Source organism: Odocoileus virginianus, unplaced genomic scaffold (assembly GCF_023699985.2).
Source record: "Odocoileus virginianus isolate 20LAN1187 ecotype Illinois unplaced genomic scaffold, Ovbor_1.2 Unplaced_Contig_38, whole genome shotgun sequence".
Taxonomy (NCBI): domain Eukaryota; kingdom Metazoa; phylum Chordata; class Mammalia; order Artiodactyla; family Cervidae; genus Odocoileus; species Odocoileus virginianus.
In genome coordinates, this window is record NW_027224355.1 from 270,139 (window position 1) to 286,865 (window position 16,727).

The 16,727-nt window shown below is 39.5% G+C and overlaps 1 protein-coding gene across 2 annotated transcripts in view; it reads right to left on the minus strand.

Annotated features, from left to right (window-relative positions):
- Positions 1-6,135: 6,135 nt before the first annotated feature.
- Positions 6,136-16,727, minus strand: part of CDKL5 (cyclin dependent kinase like 5) — a 173,532-nt gene continuing 162,940 nt past the window's right edge. The window contains exons 16-19 of one of the 2 annotated variants that reach the window (XM_070464635.1): positions 14,392-14,491; positions 10,265-10,387; positions 8,970-9,089; positions 6,136-6,540 (exon numbers count right to left, since the gene is read on the minus strand). In XM_070464635.1, coding sequence (XP_070320736.1) covers positions 6,154-6,540; positions 8,970-9,089; positions 10,265-10,387; positions 14,392-14,491 — 730 coding nt within the window. In that variant the 3' untranslated portion in view covers positions 6,136-6,153. The remainder of the gene's footprint in view (positions 6,541-8,969; positions 9,090-10,264; positions 10,388-14,391; positions 14,492-16,727) is intronic. The other variant, XM_070464636.1, reaches the window with a different exon arrangement.

Here is a 16,727-nt window from a genome sequence, read left to right on the forward strand (position 1 = left end):
AGCAGGGTTTTCAAAGTCTCCCTGCCCTGTGTCTTCCCAGATACCCCCTTCAAACTTCCTAGAGATTGAAGAAGCTCAGAATAGTCTTCTAAATATATACAGAATAACTACCTGAATTCAAAATGGCACAAAGCAATTCTTGGAGATAGGAATTATGGGCAACTATTTTGTTTGGTTTGTTTCTGTTGATCAATCCACATTTACATGAGAATTTACTTCTTACAATCATAGCATTACCCCTCCAGCCTGACTCAATCAGTGACCAAGGAGGAAACAAGGAGAGGGAAATGGACCGAGTTGACTATAATCAATTGTATATTAATACTTCTAGTGAAAACAGATTTTATACAAGCTTTACTTTCCATTTTGGAAAATCTAAGCTGTGGAGAACTTAAAAGTTCTCCAGAAGGAAAAGCATCATTTTTTTTTTCCCTTGAAACTGAATGTGTTATAACTGGAGCTTTTGACAACTCTGGCAATAAATACTTTAATCCCCCAATGGGGACAAAAGTCAAGGCATCTACCTTTTCTATTCCTGGGTTTTGTCTGATTAGCCCTGAAGCAGAGCACTGGGACAAACTTGTCTATGCCTGAAATGAATCACATCAGGCTTTTGGGAATGTAAAATCCCAAACCAAAGGAAGTCCTGAGGAATTCTTAGCAGTCTGTCAAAATGGAGGGGATGGAGGAACAGATAAGGCCTCTTTCTCCCTGATACTCTGTGCTGGAAGAGTAGCGAACAAGGCAACTTCTAATCTGCATACAACATGGAGACCGATTTTTAAGATTCCAAAGGAAGATCAAAATACAACCCAAGGATCAAATGGGGTTCAGAGAGCTTAACCTTGTGGGTAATGAAGGGCCTTAGAAGAGATACCAGTTTTACTGCTGTAGTTCTCTGGCCCTAGAAATCCAACATGTAGACTATTACAATTTTTTTCTGGCAAAATAAAAGACAAACCTCCCTCAAACTTGGGAGTAAACAGTTAGTGAATGAAAGCACAAGGCAGGTCGTGATTATATTTAATAGCCTATAGGAAATACATAGAAAGGTGGGTCAGTGCCTGGAGTGGAGAAAGGTAGAGTCAGGACCAGGCCAAATGCTGATGTATTAACAAAGCACTATGGGAAATGAATATTCATGTAGTAACTGACTTGGCACAAAATTCTATGACTGTTTATAGTACATTCAGTTAAAAAAGAAGAAATAGAATAGAATAGGGCAGCAGGCCCACAGTTTTCTAGTCACTTTACTACTATCACATTGTGTGTATACAGAAAGACGTCAGACTCATCCTGTCATGGATTCACTTTCTTGCACTTACTCGTGGTTTCTAAGACAGTATTTTTTCACCCAGCTGAATCAGACCTCAAGATATTCTGCATCTCAGCTGGTCAAGATGCAAAAGGAAGAAATCAGAACCACTTACAAGTTTTTATTTTGTAAGTTGGCCCTTTAAGTCTCTAAGAGAACGTTCTTGTGAGATTCTGACCCTGGGGATTAGCGACAGGACATTTAACAACATTTGTACTGTCGTTTCTGCAGCCTCTTTTAAAGAAACCATTTTTTTAAACTGCAAATTAGTTTTCTCTGCCTACACACTTTATTAGTGATGAACTGAGGGAGGCAAGGAAATATTTCATTATTTTCTGACTTGGTTCAGTGTATCATACCACACTCCCAGTTCACAAAAGTACGAGTCTGTGGATCTTAGTGCTCGCATGGAGCTCAATGTCCTACTATAATGCAGGAGGTAACAAACTTCTAGATATAAAAGCAGTGCTCTCCAGAAAAAATGTTCTGACCGGGAGAGAATATGCAGGTTTCTGAGTCCCAGCTGAGCTCTAGGAATAAGTTGCAATGAGCCATTGCCCTTGCTAAAAGTTGAATCACCACCAGGACCTAGGTGAACAGAAATGGACAGAGCCTTCTACATACTTGAAAAGTAATCCTCTGGCCTTGAAAAAAAGTTGCATACTTATGAGTCATTCTCATACATAGCTACAAGAAAATAAATGGCTTTTTTCCTTATTTACTCTAAAAACTAGTTTAAGAAGTGAGGGTACTATGACGCTAACTAAGAGGTGCAGGGAAGGGAAAATGGGATAGCATTTCGTAGCAAAGCCCACTAATTTTCAGGTTAGGAACATGCTAAACTGGTTAACTCTACACCACAAGGTACTTTATAATACATGACGTGACTAGAAACTAACCAGCATAAATCTGAGCTTAGAATTAAAGTACAACTGCATATGGTGAATCTTAAAAGTATGTTTTAAAACAGATTTAACCAAAGCATACAGCACAAATACTCTTATAACAGCCACATCATGACCACCAACTAAGAGTTTTTTGTTTCTAATTGGTCTGTCATATGCCAATCTTTGTAAAGAGTTATTAGATGACTTGAATAGAAAACAAAGACATTTTCTTGTGGGAGACACAGCTAAAGCCACATATGCCTTTGAGCAGTTGGTAAAAATCATGCCAATCTGCCAGGCTGCTGCTTGCTTCTTAACTATAAGCTTCATGGCTCTGTGAAAGATTTTCTAAGGATGCTGACCTAGAATTTAAGTTCTCAAACACCTATGACGTGACTCTGGTCTCTTCCCAAAAGATGCACCTTTTAGCAGGCCCAAGATAATGGAAACGAACGATAGGATTCCAGGGATTCGAGAATGGTGGTAGAAGACTCTTTAAGAGAATGCAACGCTAAAGAATTCATACCTGTAGTCTTGTAGCCTGCAGAGAACCAGGGCTGAGTCAAGTTCTGCGGGTGGGTGGGCTTGGAATTCAGGAGAGCAGGGTTTCTCAACCTCAGCACTACTGACATTTGGGGTTGAATCATTCTCTGTCTGTGTGTGTCGGTGGGGGGGCCCTGTGCACACGAGATGTTTACAGCATCCCTGGCTTCTACCTACTGGATCCCAGTAGCACACCACCACCCCCAGTTGTAACAATCAAATATGTCTCTGGCCACTGCCAAATGTCCCCAGAAGGCAAAACTGGCCCTGGTTGAGAATCGCTGCTTTAGAGATAACTCACTTGAGCCCCTCAGCATGGAGCACTTGTTGTCTTGGGCTCTGGAGAGGCTAAACCTCTGATTGAGACCAAACAAGGTTCAGTAAAAGTTCATTCAGTACTTCTGAGAAGAATAACAAGGATGGCAGTAAAGCAAAGGTAGAAAAACAGCAAAGCAGTTTCTTTGCAAAAGATCAGTGACACTTTCATAAAATAAAGCAATTCATAAGCCTTCATTTGACCTTTTAATCTTTTAGGAAGTTAGGGCAGATAATAGAACATGGATGCCATAAACTTCCCTTCCTAAAGAAAATGCAGACTTTTGAGACTTGTAAGTCCTTAATCTCATCACAGATGGCAATCTTTGTGAGGCCAATAATTCATCAACTGGAGGAAAATGAGTTAAAAGCTAAGAGAGGGCCCATTAGATTTGAGAGAAAACTTTATAATTCCCCTCTGCAAGCAGGAAGAGAATCATGCATGCTAGAAATGTGGATTGGAGTTCACTTACAGCTTACTGAGGTTAATGAAAGTCAGAATGGACAAAAGCTGAGAAGAGGATAAAAGAGCTACCTCAAAAACACTAGTTGAAAACATTGTAGATATTTTCTGGCTCAAATCTGGGAATGTACGAAAAGTATGTATTGACTCTTCATCAGTTAGGTTTACTTTGCTCTAGGTAGAAGGCAATTATTCTAGCCCTTCTTTGAAGAACCATCAGAATATAAATGTTCTGCAAACATCTGAGATCCCAGTGTTAGCAAGGATGAAAACATGGGAAACCAGCCCCTAGGTGACAACGAGCCTCAAATGCCACAGCATGGCAATGTGACTGCGCAGTTTCTAAGCGCACAGCACAGTGAGAAGTCTTTCCAGAGGAAAAAATGGAGTTTCTGGTTTGCAAGGGGGATACAAGGTACAGATCGAGTTTAAAAAAGAAGAGTTACACACCCTTTTAGAGTCATTAGTATCCAGGCAAAAACTGCTAAGGGTCCACGACACTATATAACTGAGCAGCTGCCTGGAAAAAGCCAGAATTCAGAGCTACTCAGACAGCACTGAACTGGTGAACGCAGTCAGATATAAAAAAGAATCGAAGAGCATGCAAACTATTGGTTAGAATCAAATTGTTTCAATGATAGTACCCAGTTGAGTTTCATTTTAGTGCCTATTACACTTATTAAAATTAAATTAAAAGCACCTTAAAATGACCTCTATATATAATCAATACACATCATTATAGTAGTTATATAAAAATGCAATATGCACACAGTTTAAGCTTCAAAGAAACTAAGACCTTTTTCTTTATAATTTTCATAATCATCAGAGCTATGATTCTTAACATCTTAGGGGAGGGGGAACAGTAACTCAGCACATTTCGATTATAGCTGACTTGATTCAGGGGCTGATACTCTCACAATCCTGGGGCAAGTAATAAATATTGACAATATCTCTTTAAGGGGTGGGAGGGGATCTTTAAAAATATTATTGCTAAGAGACTATTTCCGAAAATCTAATACACTTGATGAATGACAGTGTTGAGGGGATTTCTGTCAAGGATGGCCCAGGGACATGGGGCTATGCCCCTTTTGGATAAAGGCCTTGATGATACTTGGGAATAATTTGGGAGTTGAAGGAGATCAAAGGAGGGAAAGATAAGTCCTATTCTGGCCACATGTGTTCGTGTGTCTACTGATGTACATGATAACCTTGTTATAAATGGACCATCCCAGGAAGATGAGTACAGCCATTTTCTCTACATCTGGAATTGCTTCAGGAGCCTTCTAAATATACTGGAAAGAGCAATAACAAAAAAAACCATTTAGAAACCGAAGTGCCACACAGGTATCTCCCATCCTACCAGCCGCAAGTCTCCAGTACAGCACGCGGGATTCAGGAGCATAGAGCTGGTTTGCAAGATCTGCAGATCGATACCTCTAACAACCTCACAACTAGGAATGTTCACTGGCAAATCTTTGGTCTACGCTCTGCACTAATGGAAGTAGAAGAGTACATTTTCTCTACAAAGTCCCATGAGTAACCCTGGATCTGTTCTCCCCTCAGGTGCAAGGAACGTCCCTGGACATGAACAGGAGCCAAGTGTGTGAGGACAGAGATAGGCCTGCTGGAGTTCTTACTGGCCTAGCCAACTTTCTTCCCCTGCAGGTTCAGGAGGAGCTGCTGCATCTCATCTGCTACCAAGGATCGTGTCTAAAAGCTGCTGCTGGGGTCTCAAAGTTGAGCAAGCTTCCTACCATCACACTCCCGTGCAGCCACAATTTCAACTCCCTTGATTAGAAGTATAATACTCACTTCATATCACAAATGTATAAAAATATGGCAGATAGTGTCATAACGATACTTCCTTAAATGATTATATTTATAAAACAGACAGATATTTATCATATATATATATTTATATATAGAATAAAATACTCCTGATGCAATATATAAATGTTACTGTTTAGTTTTTATAGAAACTACTATAGCTGTCCCACTGCTTCACAATGTTCCAAACAGCTCAAAGTAACTTTACATTTAACAGAAAAGGAATGATTATAACAGTACAATATTAATTAATTATAAATAAATGTTACAAACCCTATCAAATATGGAAGCTTAGAAAACAATTTAAGACATACAGTTAGGTCATCCGCTAACCCTTCAAAGGGATACTCTTGGATTACAACAAACCCCACATTTAGTCTAGGTGGAAACAAATCTGTGGTAAGGATATCAGTCAACACCTATTTTTCTATCACTTGCAGTGCCAGAACACATCCTGGCTTTCCCAAGTTCAACGGCAATTGCACTAAAGCTGGAACGTAAGGGGGAGAACCCGGCAAGAATGTCTTCTTCCTCAATGGCACGCTATGCATTCTCACACAAGACTCGTGGGGACTGGTGATCCCTAAGGAACTCCTGTGGCTCTAAGATCCCTGACTAGCATTTGCGGCCGTGGGGAGCCAGCTGGCCCCACACATACAATATTGCACACACCTTCATAAAGCTGAAAATACTGGCTTACCACTCTGGCCCCGCCCATTCCCCCACCCACCCCACCCACCCCTCCCCTTCTAACTGGATTGTCCCTGTCCCCTCCCACCCCCACCCCCCTTCTCCAGCACACATTACAAGGCTGTCTCTTTTAAATCATTCAGATTTGGCATTCTGGACCGATTTGTTCTGTTATAAGGGTGCCCATTTGGCCCACTCTTGGCACCCAGCTGTTCAGAGTAGGAAGGCCCCTCTGTGGCACTCCGGGTCACAGAGGACACGTGCCAACCAGGGTCCATCTGACCTGGCAGCTGGAGGGCCGGCCTGCCCTTTGGTGTTGGCTCCTGCCGGATGTTACTGCTCCCGCCAGAGGCCTGGCTCAGAGGGTGAATCCGAATTTCTGAGAAGGAATTTTTGGCTTGTTGAGTTGTTAAGGGCTGGAAGCGGGGGTCTGAGGAAGCCGGGTGATTTGAGGCTGAAGAGAGATGTAACAGCTTGCGCAGTGATTTTAATGGCTGGCTCTGAAAGAAAAGATGAGGGTGCATGTAGGGTTTAAGTTAGAGTAGACCTGAAAGATGCGAGGAAATGGAGTGCAGATCTGAGATGACTGTGTGGAGTTAGGGAGGGTGCGTGTAGGGGAAGAGGGGCCAGTCCAGACTTATCTGTGCTTTTGTTCTTCTTCAGAAAAGATGGAAGTTATTTTTCTTTGACGAAAAAGCTTAGAAATGTATAAGAAATCTAGAGCTGGTGTGGTGAATGATCCAAGGCATAGGCACCTTGTATCTGGCTGCACCCCATCTTTATGGGAGGAAGCGGGGAATCTCCTGCACCAACCAGCAAGAAGAAGGGAAAGAAGGGATATGCGTCTCCCTTTGCAGAAGACTTCCTTCCCAACAGCTCCACAGAAAGCTGCTCCTTAGGTTTCACCTGCAAAAAGTCAGCCATTTGACCATATCTACCTGCAAGAGTCACTGAAAAAATGTAACATCTCAATAGGCACCAACATAACTCTGCTAAAAATTGTGTATCCCCCTTTCTTCTTATCTCCTCGATTTCCCCTTTCCCTTGGCATTGCAAAATCCTAATGGTCCCTTTCTGCTCTCTAACTTGTTTTGGTTTTCATTATGTTATGAGGTGGAGGTAAGGTATGGGCACTAAAAATGCCAAGCACAGAGAAATGAGCACAAGCCCTATAGACTCTAAAAACACAATTCACTCACGGGAGGGTTTTGATTCCTAACAGCCTGTCTGTTGTGTGCTTGGGGCTGAGGCCCCAGGGGGTGCTGCACTGGGAGGGGAACTTCAAGGCAGGAGGAAGGGTCCTCCTCTCCCTTTTGTCAGACGCGACAAGGTCACCACCAGAAGAGGCATGGGAAAGCACCCTGACATTCACGGCCTTCACCACAGAACCTGACAAATGGGCCACAAGCATCTCTGGCTGTCATTCCTCAAAGGCCTTAAGCCAAGCAGAAGGTTGATAATCTCAAGACACACTAAAGATTCGAGGGAAGATGGCACTGAAATCCAGGGGCTACTGCTTGAGCACTGAGTCAAGGAGAAGTCACCCCTGGGGAATTGTCCTCCCCATGGCCATTCAGGAGTCTGTCCAGAAACCTTCTGTGATGTCCATGGTGGGTGGCATAGTACACACAAACTCTAAGTGCTCAAGTGTGTCTTCTGTCATTTTTTCATGAATTGGTAATGACAATGCAATGAGATTTGTGGTGATTTTTACAGCCTTGATGACGTTTAACTATTGAACAATCACAATAGTTCAAACAGAAATATAAAGTTACCTGAAAAGTTTCCTGGCCAAAGAAGTGGTCATACAAAGAAGGTTCTATAGCCCTGTACTCTCTCTCTTTTAAAATAAATTAGGAATAGGACATCACTCAGAGCCTTGTGCTTTTAGGTTGGATACACATCCAATAACTAGGGTATCTGGTTCCCTACAGTCTCTTCACCACCACTGCACCCCTCCCCCGAGCCTATATACATTACAGGCAGAAAATATAAATGGTTGGGCAAATACGATCGAAATTTATGGAGCTCTTGTCAGCAGCTCTAAGTAATAGCTTATAGTTAGAGAAAGTAAACAACCAACTTATAAAAACAGAACCTCCTCCTCCAAAGCACAGACATCCATGGTCATTTATAGGCACAAGTAACCTTATAGCCTCTAAAGCCCACAGTTCAGAGGAATAAGAGATTTATAAAATACTGAATACAATTGAAAACAAGTTAGATTATGTTATTATGCAATACCGAAGATTTACAGTATTTTAAAATTTCCAATCAAAATAGTTTGCTTCAAGGAGATAAGACCTCAGTTACATGAAAAATTTATGGATTCAGTATCTGGCTTGTATGGCAGGGAAATTATGGCATACAAGCCATATACAGGGAAATGTGACTACACATACTGTCTAATACGCGGTTCCTAATGTGAATGTTTGCCAGTTTCCTATCAAAACTAGTATAGATTTCAGAAGCTTAAAGAGTCTTCCAAGAAAGTGTATTATATCTGTCTTTCAAGGTGCAGTTTGCAGGCTACCACCTTTACAAACCCTTAATGCTAACGCTACCTCCTCTTACCCTCCCTCACATTTTATGGCACGCTTCACTGTTACCATGAGTTATTGTTATCTGTGGATTTTCTCTCTCTCCTAGGCTGCAGGGTGTTTCTGGGCTGGAGATGTATCTTATTCAGTTCTCCCCTCAGGTGAAAACTAACGGAAGCTCCCTTTTTCCCCATTAGGACACGGGTCACTGAAGCAAGATTCATCCAGACTCCTAAGATGCATCTGGCTATCACTGAGGGTATGTTCTGGGGAGACTCTCAGCCTTGCTGTAACACTGAAAGGCTAAATTTCTCAACCCTGCCCTCTCTTCAGGAGAGACCAGTCACTGCAGAGTCTGAGAGTCTAAGAGTGATGCAGGCACCACTCACTTGGGTCTGTAGATCAGAGATCTTCTCAGGACGCCACTCCTTGGGTCTGCTGCTCGGGGTGCTAGCAGAGTGAATGGCTTTCTGTAATGTCAGAAGATCAGGGCCGTCAGAATTGGGCACCTAGAGCAGAATACGGACAAGGATTCAATAAGCACACAGGTAAGCCTCATTAGGATACGCAGCCACACCCAAGAGGAGAACGAAAGCAAATCCGACCAAACCAAAACTCAATCCCCTCCCCTCCAAAGAAAAGACTCGATAGAAAAAGAAATCAAAACTTTCCCAATGTTCACAATGCAAGTGATGCTAGTTAAAGTCTGCTGCCCTCTTAATAATTTTCCCTGCGGTAGGAAAAATTGGCAGATGTCATGCAGCTTTGTTAAACCTCAACCCTTCAAGCATTCCCATGCTGTTAGTTTTAGTCGCTGTAAGAGAGAGCAGTTAAATTGGGCTGTACCAGGAATTGCTGTCGTATCCTCATTCCATATTGCAGTTAGGTTATGAACCAGTTCAATAAAACAAAAATGTGTTTCTGCTGGGAAAATGATCCAAACACTGTGTTTGGTGGTGCCAAAGAAGTCTAGCAGGCTTTCAAGGATAGCGAAGTGAGAAAGTATGGTTTGAATCATATTCCCAAGACAATGCCCAGGAAATCTGGGTCTAGCATTATACACTATGAAGATGCTGGAAATTTGTGCCACAAATTCCAGATAAATGCAATTGGTCCACTCACAGACTTTGGTGAACACAGGAGAGTAACGCCAAATGCCAAGCAAAAGCCCTGGCCTTCAACTAAGTGACCAGCAAAAGCCAGAGCCAGGCAAGGAAAGAGCAAATCACCAACTAACAGAAGCTGTTTTTTCATGGAGCCTGCAAGCTCACTCAATTTGGTCAATTTAACTTGGTTTCAGAGACACAAACTGCCAACCAAGTGTTAACAAACTTTGTGAGCCAAACAAAAAGACATTTGTTAATTGTAAATGTTAATCGAATTCTTTACAGGAAATAAGGGATTTCATGAACACTGTCTGCCAACAACTGGCTAATGAGACAACCCAAACTAGCCTTTCACTAGTTGGTTGTTTAATAGCCCTTTATGCTTCAACCTCCTTAACTGATTCAGAAATTCCAGAATGTCAAAGAATTTATATCTCAGTGAATTTATGGAACTGGCTCAGGTACTTAACTAGCACAAAGAGAATATGACCCCATGAAAATAAAAGACATGCTGTTGTCATCAGTAAAACAAGTTTACTGGAGCAGAGTTCAGGGCTACCATACGTAAAAATGGGTACCATGGGTGGAGTGACTACAGGAAGCTTTTTCAAAGAAGAACTATGCTTTAAATGATTCTTTGAATTAAAAAGAGGAAAGAGGGATTTCTTGATGCTTGGATTCTCCCCGTTGGTGGAATCTGTCTGCAATATAAGATACAAATAAACTAATTGCCAAGGAAAAAAAAAAGGTGTTCTTATTGAAAATCCTAGCCCTTGGATGCCCTCAAATTGTTAAATATTAACAGTCATGGAAAGAATCTCTGTGCTGTGTGTGCATGTAGAGAGGTTTTGTGTCATTTCTCACCTGGACATGAAGATGCCAATAATGTAAGTTCAAGACATGCAGAAACTTCTATGTATATAAAGACCCTTTGGACAGGATCAATACCTATAGCAGGAATGTCTCTAGAGACTTACACACATATATTCACATTCAACTTATAAGACATTTAAGGATTTATTTATTATCAGAAATATGACTTATAAAGAATTATATTTAAAGGGCTATCAATGAACTTCAATCTTTTCCCAATCACTTAAGCAACTAAATAATCTCATGTAATCCACATGCCTATTTAGAAAAAAGAAAAAGATACCGCAAACCTTTTTGAATATGGTCAACTCTTAAACCAGAAAACATCACTTGGAAGGGGAATGTATCAATGTTGCAGGATTCTACTGTTGAGGAAGAAGCCTGGCTCTACACTATGAGAAGTATTCACCCCCTGGAAAATAGCTGGCACGATGCAGAATATGCCATAAAAGTAAAGAAAAAGAAAGTTCAATCTTCAAACTGAAGCATGATTACCAGTTGAGATACTAACTAACTAGGGTACAATTACCAAGTTGGCAAAGTCACCATATGCTCTGAGGGCTTATGTAACTGTCTGAATGTGGAACTGAAGTCAGATTTCCCAAGGCGGCTTCCAGATTTGCTTGAGTCAAAGCAGGCTCCTTTACAATACTGAATGATTTTTTGGCATGACTTCACCCTGTTTTGGATATTTCAATTGTGAGAGCACCAGAATGTCTGTGAAGGTTCAGATCATCTTTTACTGGTGTGTCTGAAGACATTCAAGAAAAACAGCCCATAAGGTTTTCCTGTTCCCAAGATAGAGATCTGTGAAGAGTTTAACTTACGTGGCTAAGGAGGCCACAGGAGAGCCCTCAGATATGTGTATGTATGACTGATTCACTTTGCTATTACAGCAGAAAGTAACACAACACTGTCAATGAACTATACTCCAATTAGAAAAAATAATAAATAAAATAGAAAAGCAACAAGGATATATTGTATAGCACAGGGAATTATAGCCATTATCTTGTAATAACTTTTAATGGAGTATAATCTGTAAAAATACTGAATCACTATGCTATACACCTGAAACTAATATAATATTGTAAGTCAATTATATTTCAATTAAAAAATTCACATTAAAAAAAGAGAACATTCTCAGGAACAAGCAGCAGGAGGTGCTCCACACCTCCTGGTGGGACCCTGGCAGGGACTGAGCTGGGCCTGCTATCCAGGAGAACCCACCTTCGGCTCTCCAAACTGACTGCAACTTCAGGCAGGTCACAACTTGCCTGGGCAGTTCTTATATCAGCAAAATAAGGGGGTTAAACTAGATTTAAGATCCAGAGACTTCTCTCTGTGCACTGGGTATCAGGTTTCCATTTTGTCCAACCTTGTGCAAAGGCCACAATGCTTTAAGTCCTTCAAAGTTCATTTACCTAGGTTTCCTTTTGCTGAGTTCTAACTAGTGACCGAAGAAAAGTTGAATTTAATTCTGTTCCAATGCTTATTTGAAGGAGGCAGTTACCACAATATCAAGCTTGGGAGCCTGTGGTCTGCCAGGAAATACTACACTGAGTGCTCTTTGGAAATCTTACTTTAGATATCAAAGTCTTTAAAACATTTTCTTTCCTATTTTAATTTAAAAATGCAGAAGTATAAAAAACTTGTGGTTTGGAAGGCTTAAGTCATTGTGACCTGTGCAGAGATAATTTGCAGTTACTTTACATATCAAAAATGAAAAGTATGAAACCCTGAAACAAGTAAGTTCAAGTGAAGAGTATGTTAGAGAATAGTAAATATCCTATGTACCCTAACCTACACTATTTAAACATCTAAAATTCGAACTAGATCCTGAGTAACAGTTAACATGTACACACTTGACTCATGCCATGGTGAGCCACAGGTTTAATGCTGGTCTAAGGCAGACATCAAAAGCTAAATCTATACACAAAAACACCTTTAATTCCTGTGTCTTGCTACTTCCATTTAATCAACCCCACAATGGCTATGGGCCTGAGGTTAAGAACCAAAACAATCTCTAAATAATAACAATAGTGGTTAGGAGGAGGTAATCTAAATTTAATATTCATGATGCATAAATATGTTCCACAGATAATAAAAGCTTTATTAGCACTGTACATATTTTAAGCCTCACTACTTCAAATCAGGTCTATTTTGTTCATCTGGTTTAAACAACACATGTAGTTAATATGTGACTAAGTGACATCTTGATTGGACCTTCTACTTTACGTGAGTTTCAGTTAGAAATGTAGCCAGCTTTTTTTTTTTAAATGGACATTTCAGAAATATTATAAGCCATTAAAATGAAGATAATAAAATCTGTGTAGTAACATACATACTGTGTGTATGTGTGATAGAAACACTGTTAGAAAGTCAGAATACAAAATTGTACTAGAATGACTACTATTATTTAAAGCAAACTAAAAAACCACCTTCTTTCCATAAGCATGCACAGGCTAAAAAGCTAGGAGGAAATACACCAAAATCTTAATACTAGTTGTGATAGGGTGGTAAGATTGGAAATTATCATTTTTTTCCTCAATTTTTCTGACCTTTTTTTCTAATGAGCTCATATTTATATTATAATGGCATCATAACTTTAACAAACAAGTAAGATGAATGACCCCATGGACTATAGCCTACCAGGCTCCTCCATCCATGGAATTTTCCAGGCAAGAATACTGGAGTGGGTTGCCATTTCCTTCTCCAGTGTATCTTCCTGACCCAGGGATTGAACCCAGGTCTCCTGCATTGCAGGCAGACGCTTTACTGACTGAGCTACCAGGGAAGCCCAGTAATTTAGAAAGGCCTTTATTAAATCCTTACTTCAAATATATTCTTTGTTACTATCATCTATCTCACCATTACTTACCACTGAGTCATAATCCTAGACTTTTCAAAATGGAACAGACCTCAGAAAAACTGAGTCTAATCTATTCCTCTTAAGAAATGAAATCAAAGAAGACCATCTGAGTAGGTCATTTTGATTATGCCTTCTTCCTTTTTAAGTAAGTGAGACTCAATCATGTATGAAGTAAAACCAGAAACAAAATAATTAAAAATAGCCGACTCAACACTGTCTAGTATCAAAGGTGTCATAAACCAAAGCACGCCTCGTGTGGTGAAGATGTTCTCACTGGCCTGGAGGCCTGGCTTCTCCATGTGTTCTCAAGTCACTATCAGCAGAATCCATGCATGGTTCAGTGATATGACATGCATGCTTTCATGCAGCCAGCCCTTGGTTCAGGTGGAGGACTCTCAGGAGATGAGACTCATTCCATTTCCCAGTTCAATCACAAGATAAACATGTCCTCCTACTAAAGCAAGCCCTGAAATGTCAAATGCTAGCCCCTGTCTGTGACTAGGCAGCCCAGAAATGCACTTGTCAACATGGGAATCAGATAACCAGCCAGGGGAGAATAATGAATGATGGTTAGTTAAGAATTCTAAGATTTAAACACAAACCAAAACCATTTCCTAACTTTTCATGTATCTTTAACCCTCAGAGAGAAATAAATCCTGCAGGTTCATAACTTTTACATGAATATAAATCCATACGGATAAGGTGTTTACTGAAAGAGGGTTAAAGCATTCTCTTTCATCCAAATTAAATTTCTCCTATTCCTAGAGGTTCTGTTGAATCTAGAAAAGGCTATGTGGGAGGAGGAAGTTATATAGAATTTGAGAAAGAAACATATAAAGTATATGTATATCAAGTATCAGTAAGAAAATAATTCACTTTGATTGCCATGTACAAAGTGTAAAGATCCCACAGACTAATGTAGACTCATATGCCGTTGTAAATAGAAATTGGCCATTTACTTACTGTTTGAGATTTCTTCTTTTTCTTTTTCATTGACCTGAAAAAACCTTGTTTTTCCTTTTCCTTGAGTTGTTCAGAATGACTAATGTTTTCAGGACTTTTCCTAAATGGGAAGACATTTTTATCATATTGATCTTTCAATCATTCCTCTACCATTATATGACAAATATAATGAAGACTAAAAATGCATGACACCAGGTTCAAATAGCCATGAAGAATCAAGCACGTAGTTAAAGAACCTCTAAAAAGCACAGAAGGAACTGAATATCATGAAGCATGGTTAATGATTAGCCTTTGGCAAAGGCTCACTTGAACTAGCAATTTGAACATTATTACAAATGATCTGTAACTATGCTACAGGACCATTTTTATGCTGTTGAAAACCTCAGGATTAGAGAGCCTGAAAAGCACACGTCTGAAGAATGCCTTTTCTGTATCCCTCCAAGGGAAACAAAAACATTTTCAGTATCTTCATTTTTCCATTTACCTTTTAAAAACCAGCTTAACAGGTTCATTATTTGTGGCTTACCAAGGTACTGAACACTAAAAAAAAAAAAAAAAAATCAATGCTGCTACAGAAACCTTACAAATAAAAGTAAAAATTGCCTGAAACTGGAAAATTCCTTTATGAAAAATTTATATCTATATATTAAAACTAAATAAAAAGTACATAAGGTAAGAAAAAATAGAGACAGGATAATGCATTAATACAAAGCACTCTTTTGGGAAAAAAGCTTCTGACTTAAAATAACGACTTTAAGCTTTGTATCACTGACACCACCAGGTATTTTAACACAAATAGGAGGTATTAAAAGAAAGCAAACAAGTCACTGGCCTCAAGAAGTTGACTACTTATATGTTAACAGAGGCCCTATGTTACTTAATTTATGGTCTTAAAAACAACTGGAATGGTGTCATTCTTGAAAAAGGCACATTCCATGGGCCCTATTTTGAATCTGAACATCTAGATGACTGTGGAAAACCATTTTCTCAAATGACTGAATTCCTTCTATTAGCTATTCCCTAAAATCAAGAGTAGAAACTTTAAAGGTGACAGAATTCATTCATATTTATGGTTTTAGAGGACTGAACAGTGAAGTTACTAGAACATCTAAAAAATATGAGCAAACCTGCATCCTTTACTTGATTAAATCTATGTGAAGGCAGAAAACATTTATATAATCTATTACAGAACCACATGATAGAAAACACCATGAAGCTATTTTTAAAATCACACTGTCAAAAAAAAAAAAAAAAAATCACACTGCCACAGAATTTTCACTAATATGAAGGAATATTTCAACTATAATACTAAGTGAAAACAGCAGGATTGATTCAAAACTTTCTATGTGAGCCCAACTATATAATTTTAAAAGTCATATATGTGTATACATACACAAATTTTTTATAAAGCAGAGAGAAATTTAAAAAAAATCTTAGTAGTTATTTCTGGGTAGTACGACTATTGATGATTTGTTGTTATTTCTCTTTAATTTCAACAACAAACATGGACTAAAAATATAACAAAAAGGTTTACAGAAGAGAAAATTCATTTGAAAAGCCAAGAACTCAAGATCAAATACCACAAAGGAAACAATTTAGAGACAAACAGACAAAAAACAAGAAGTAAAAACCATGACTGAAGGAGCAAGGATCATTCGTTCTTAAAGTGTTTAGCCTAAAAGTTAATGGGAATACCAAGGAAGTAAAAACATGTATTGTAGGCTCAAGTGTTCCTGAAACTCATTAGGAACTACAATTTTAAACCTCATTGAGACTTTCAAGCTCTGAAGTTAAAGTTTCATAATACAACACATCCAATAAAATAATTAGTATTGGGACTCAGAATAATGCATTAACAATTTTGAAAGTGAGAAAACTTAAGACATGATGGAATGAGTGAGAATGAAATAGTGAAATGTTAGATTCCCTAAACTCAATGCTGTAGTGCTGGGAAAAACTCTCATCCTAATGACAGACTGGGCCTATTTGGTCAAAGTTTCTTATGACAAGTACTTTTGAGATTAAGGAGATGAAACCCTTGGATGGGGTCTAAATACAGACTGCCCTTAACTAAATTCCAGGCCACAGCACTTAGTTATGTGAGGTTTCTAGGAAACATAGCAGAACAATGTAAGTAGTTGCTGGAAACACAAAGTACCACTATTAGAATTGAAAGTGGGTAGCCTTTCCCTTTTCCAGGGGATCTTCCCAACCCAGGGATTGAACCCAGGTCTCCCACATTGCAGGCAGATTCTTTACCAGCTGAGCCACCAGGGAAGCCCAAGAATACTGGAGTGGGTAGCCTATCCCTTCTCCAGCAGATCTTCCCAACCCAG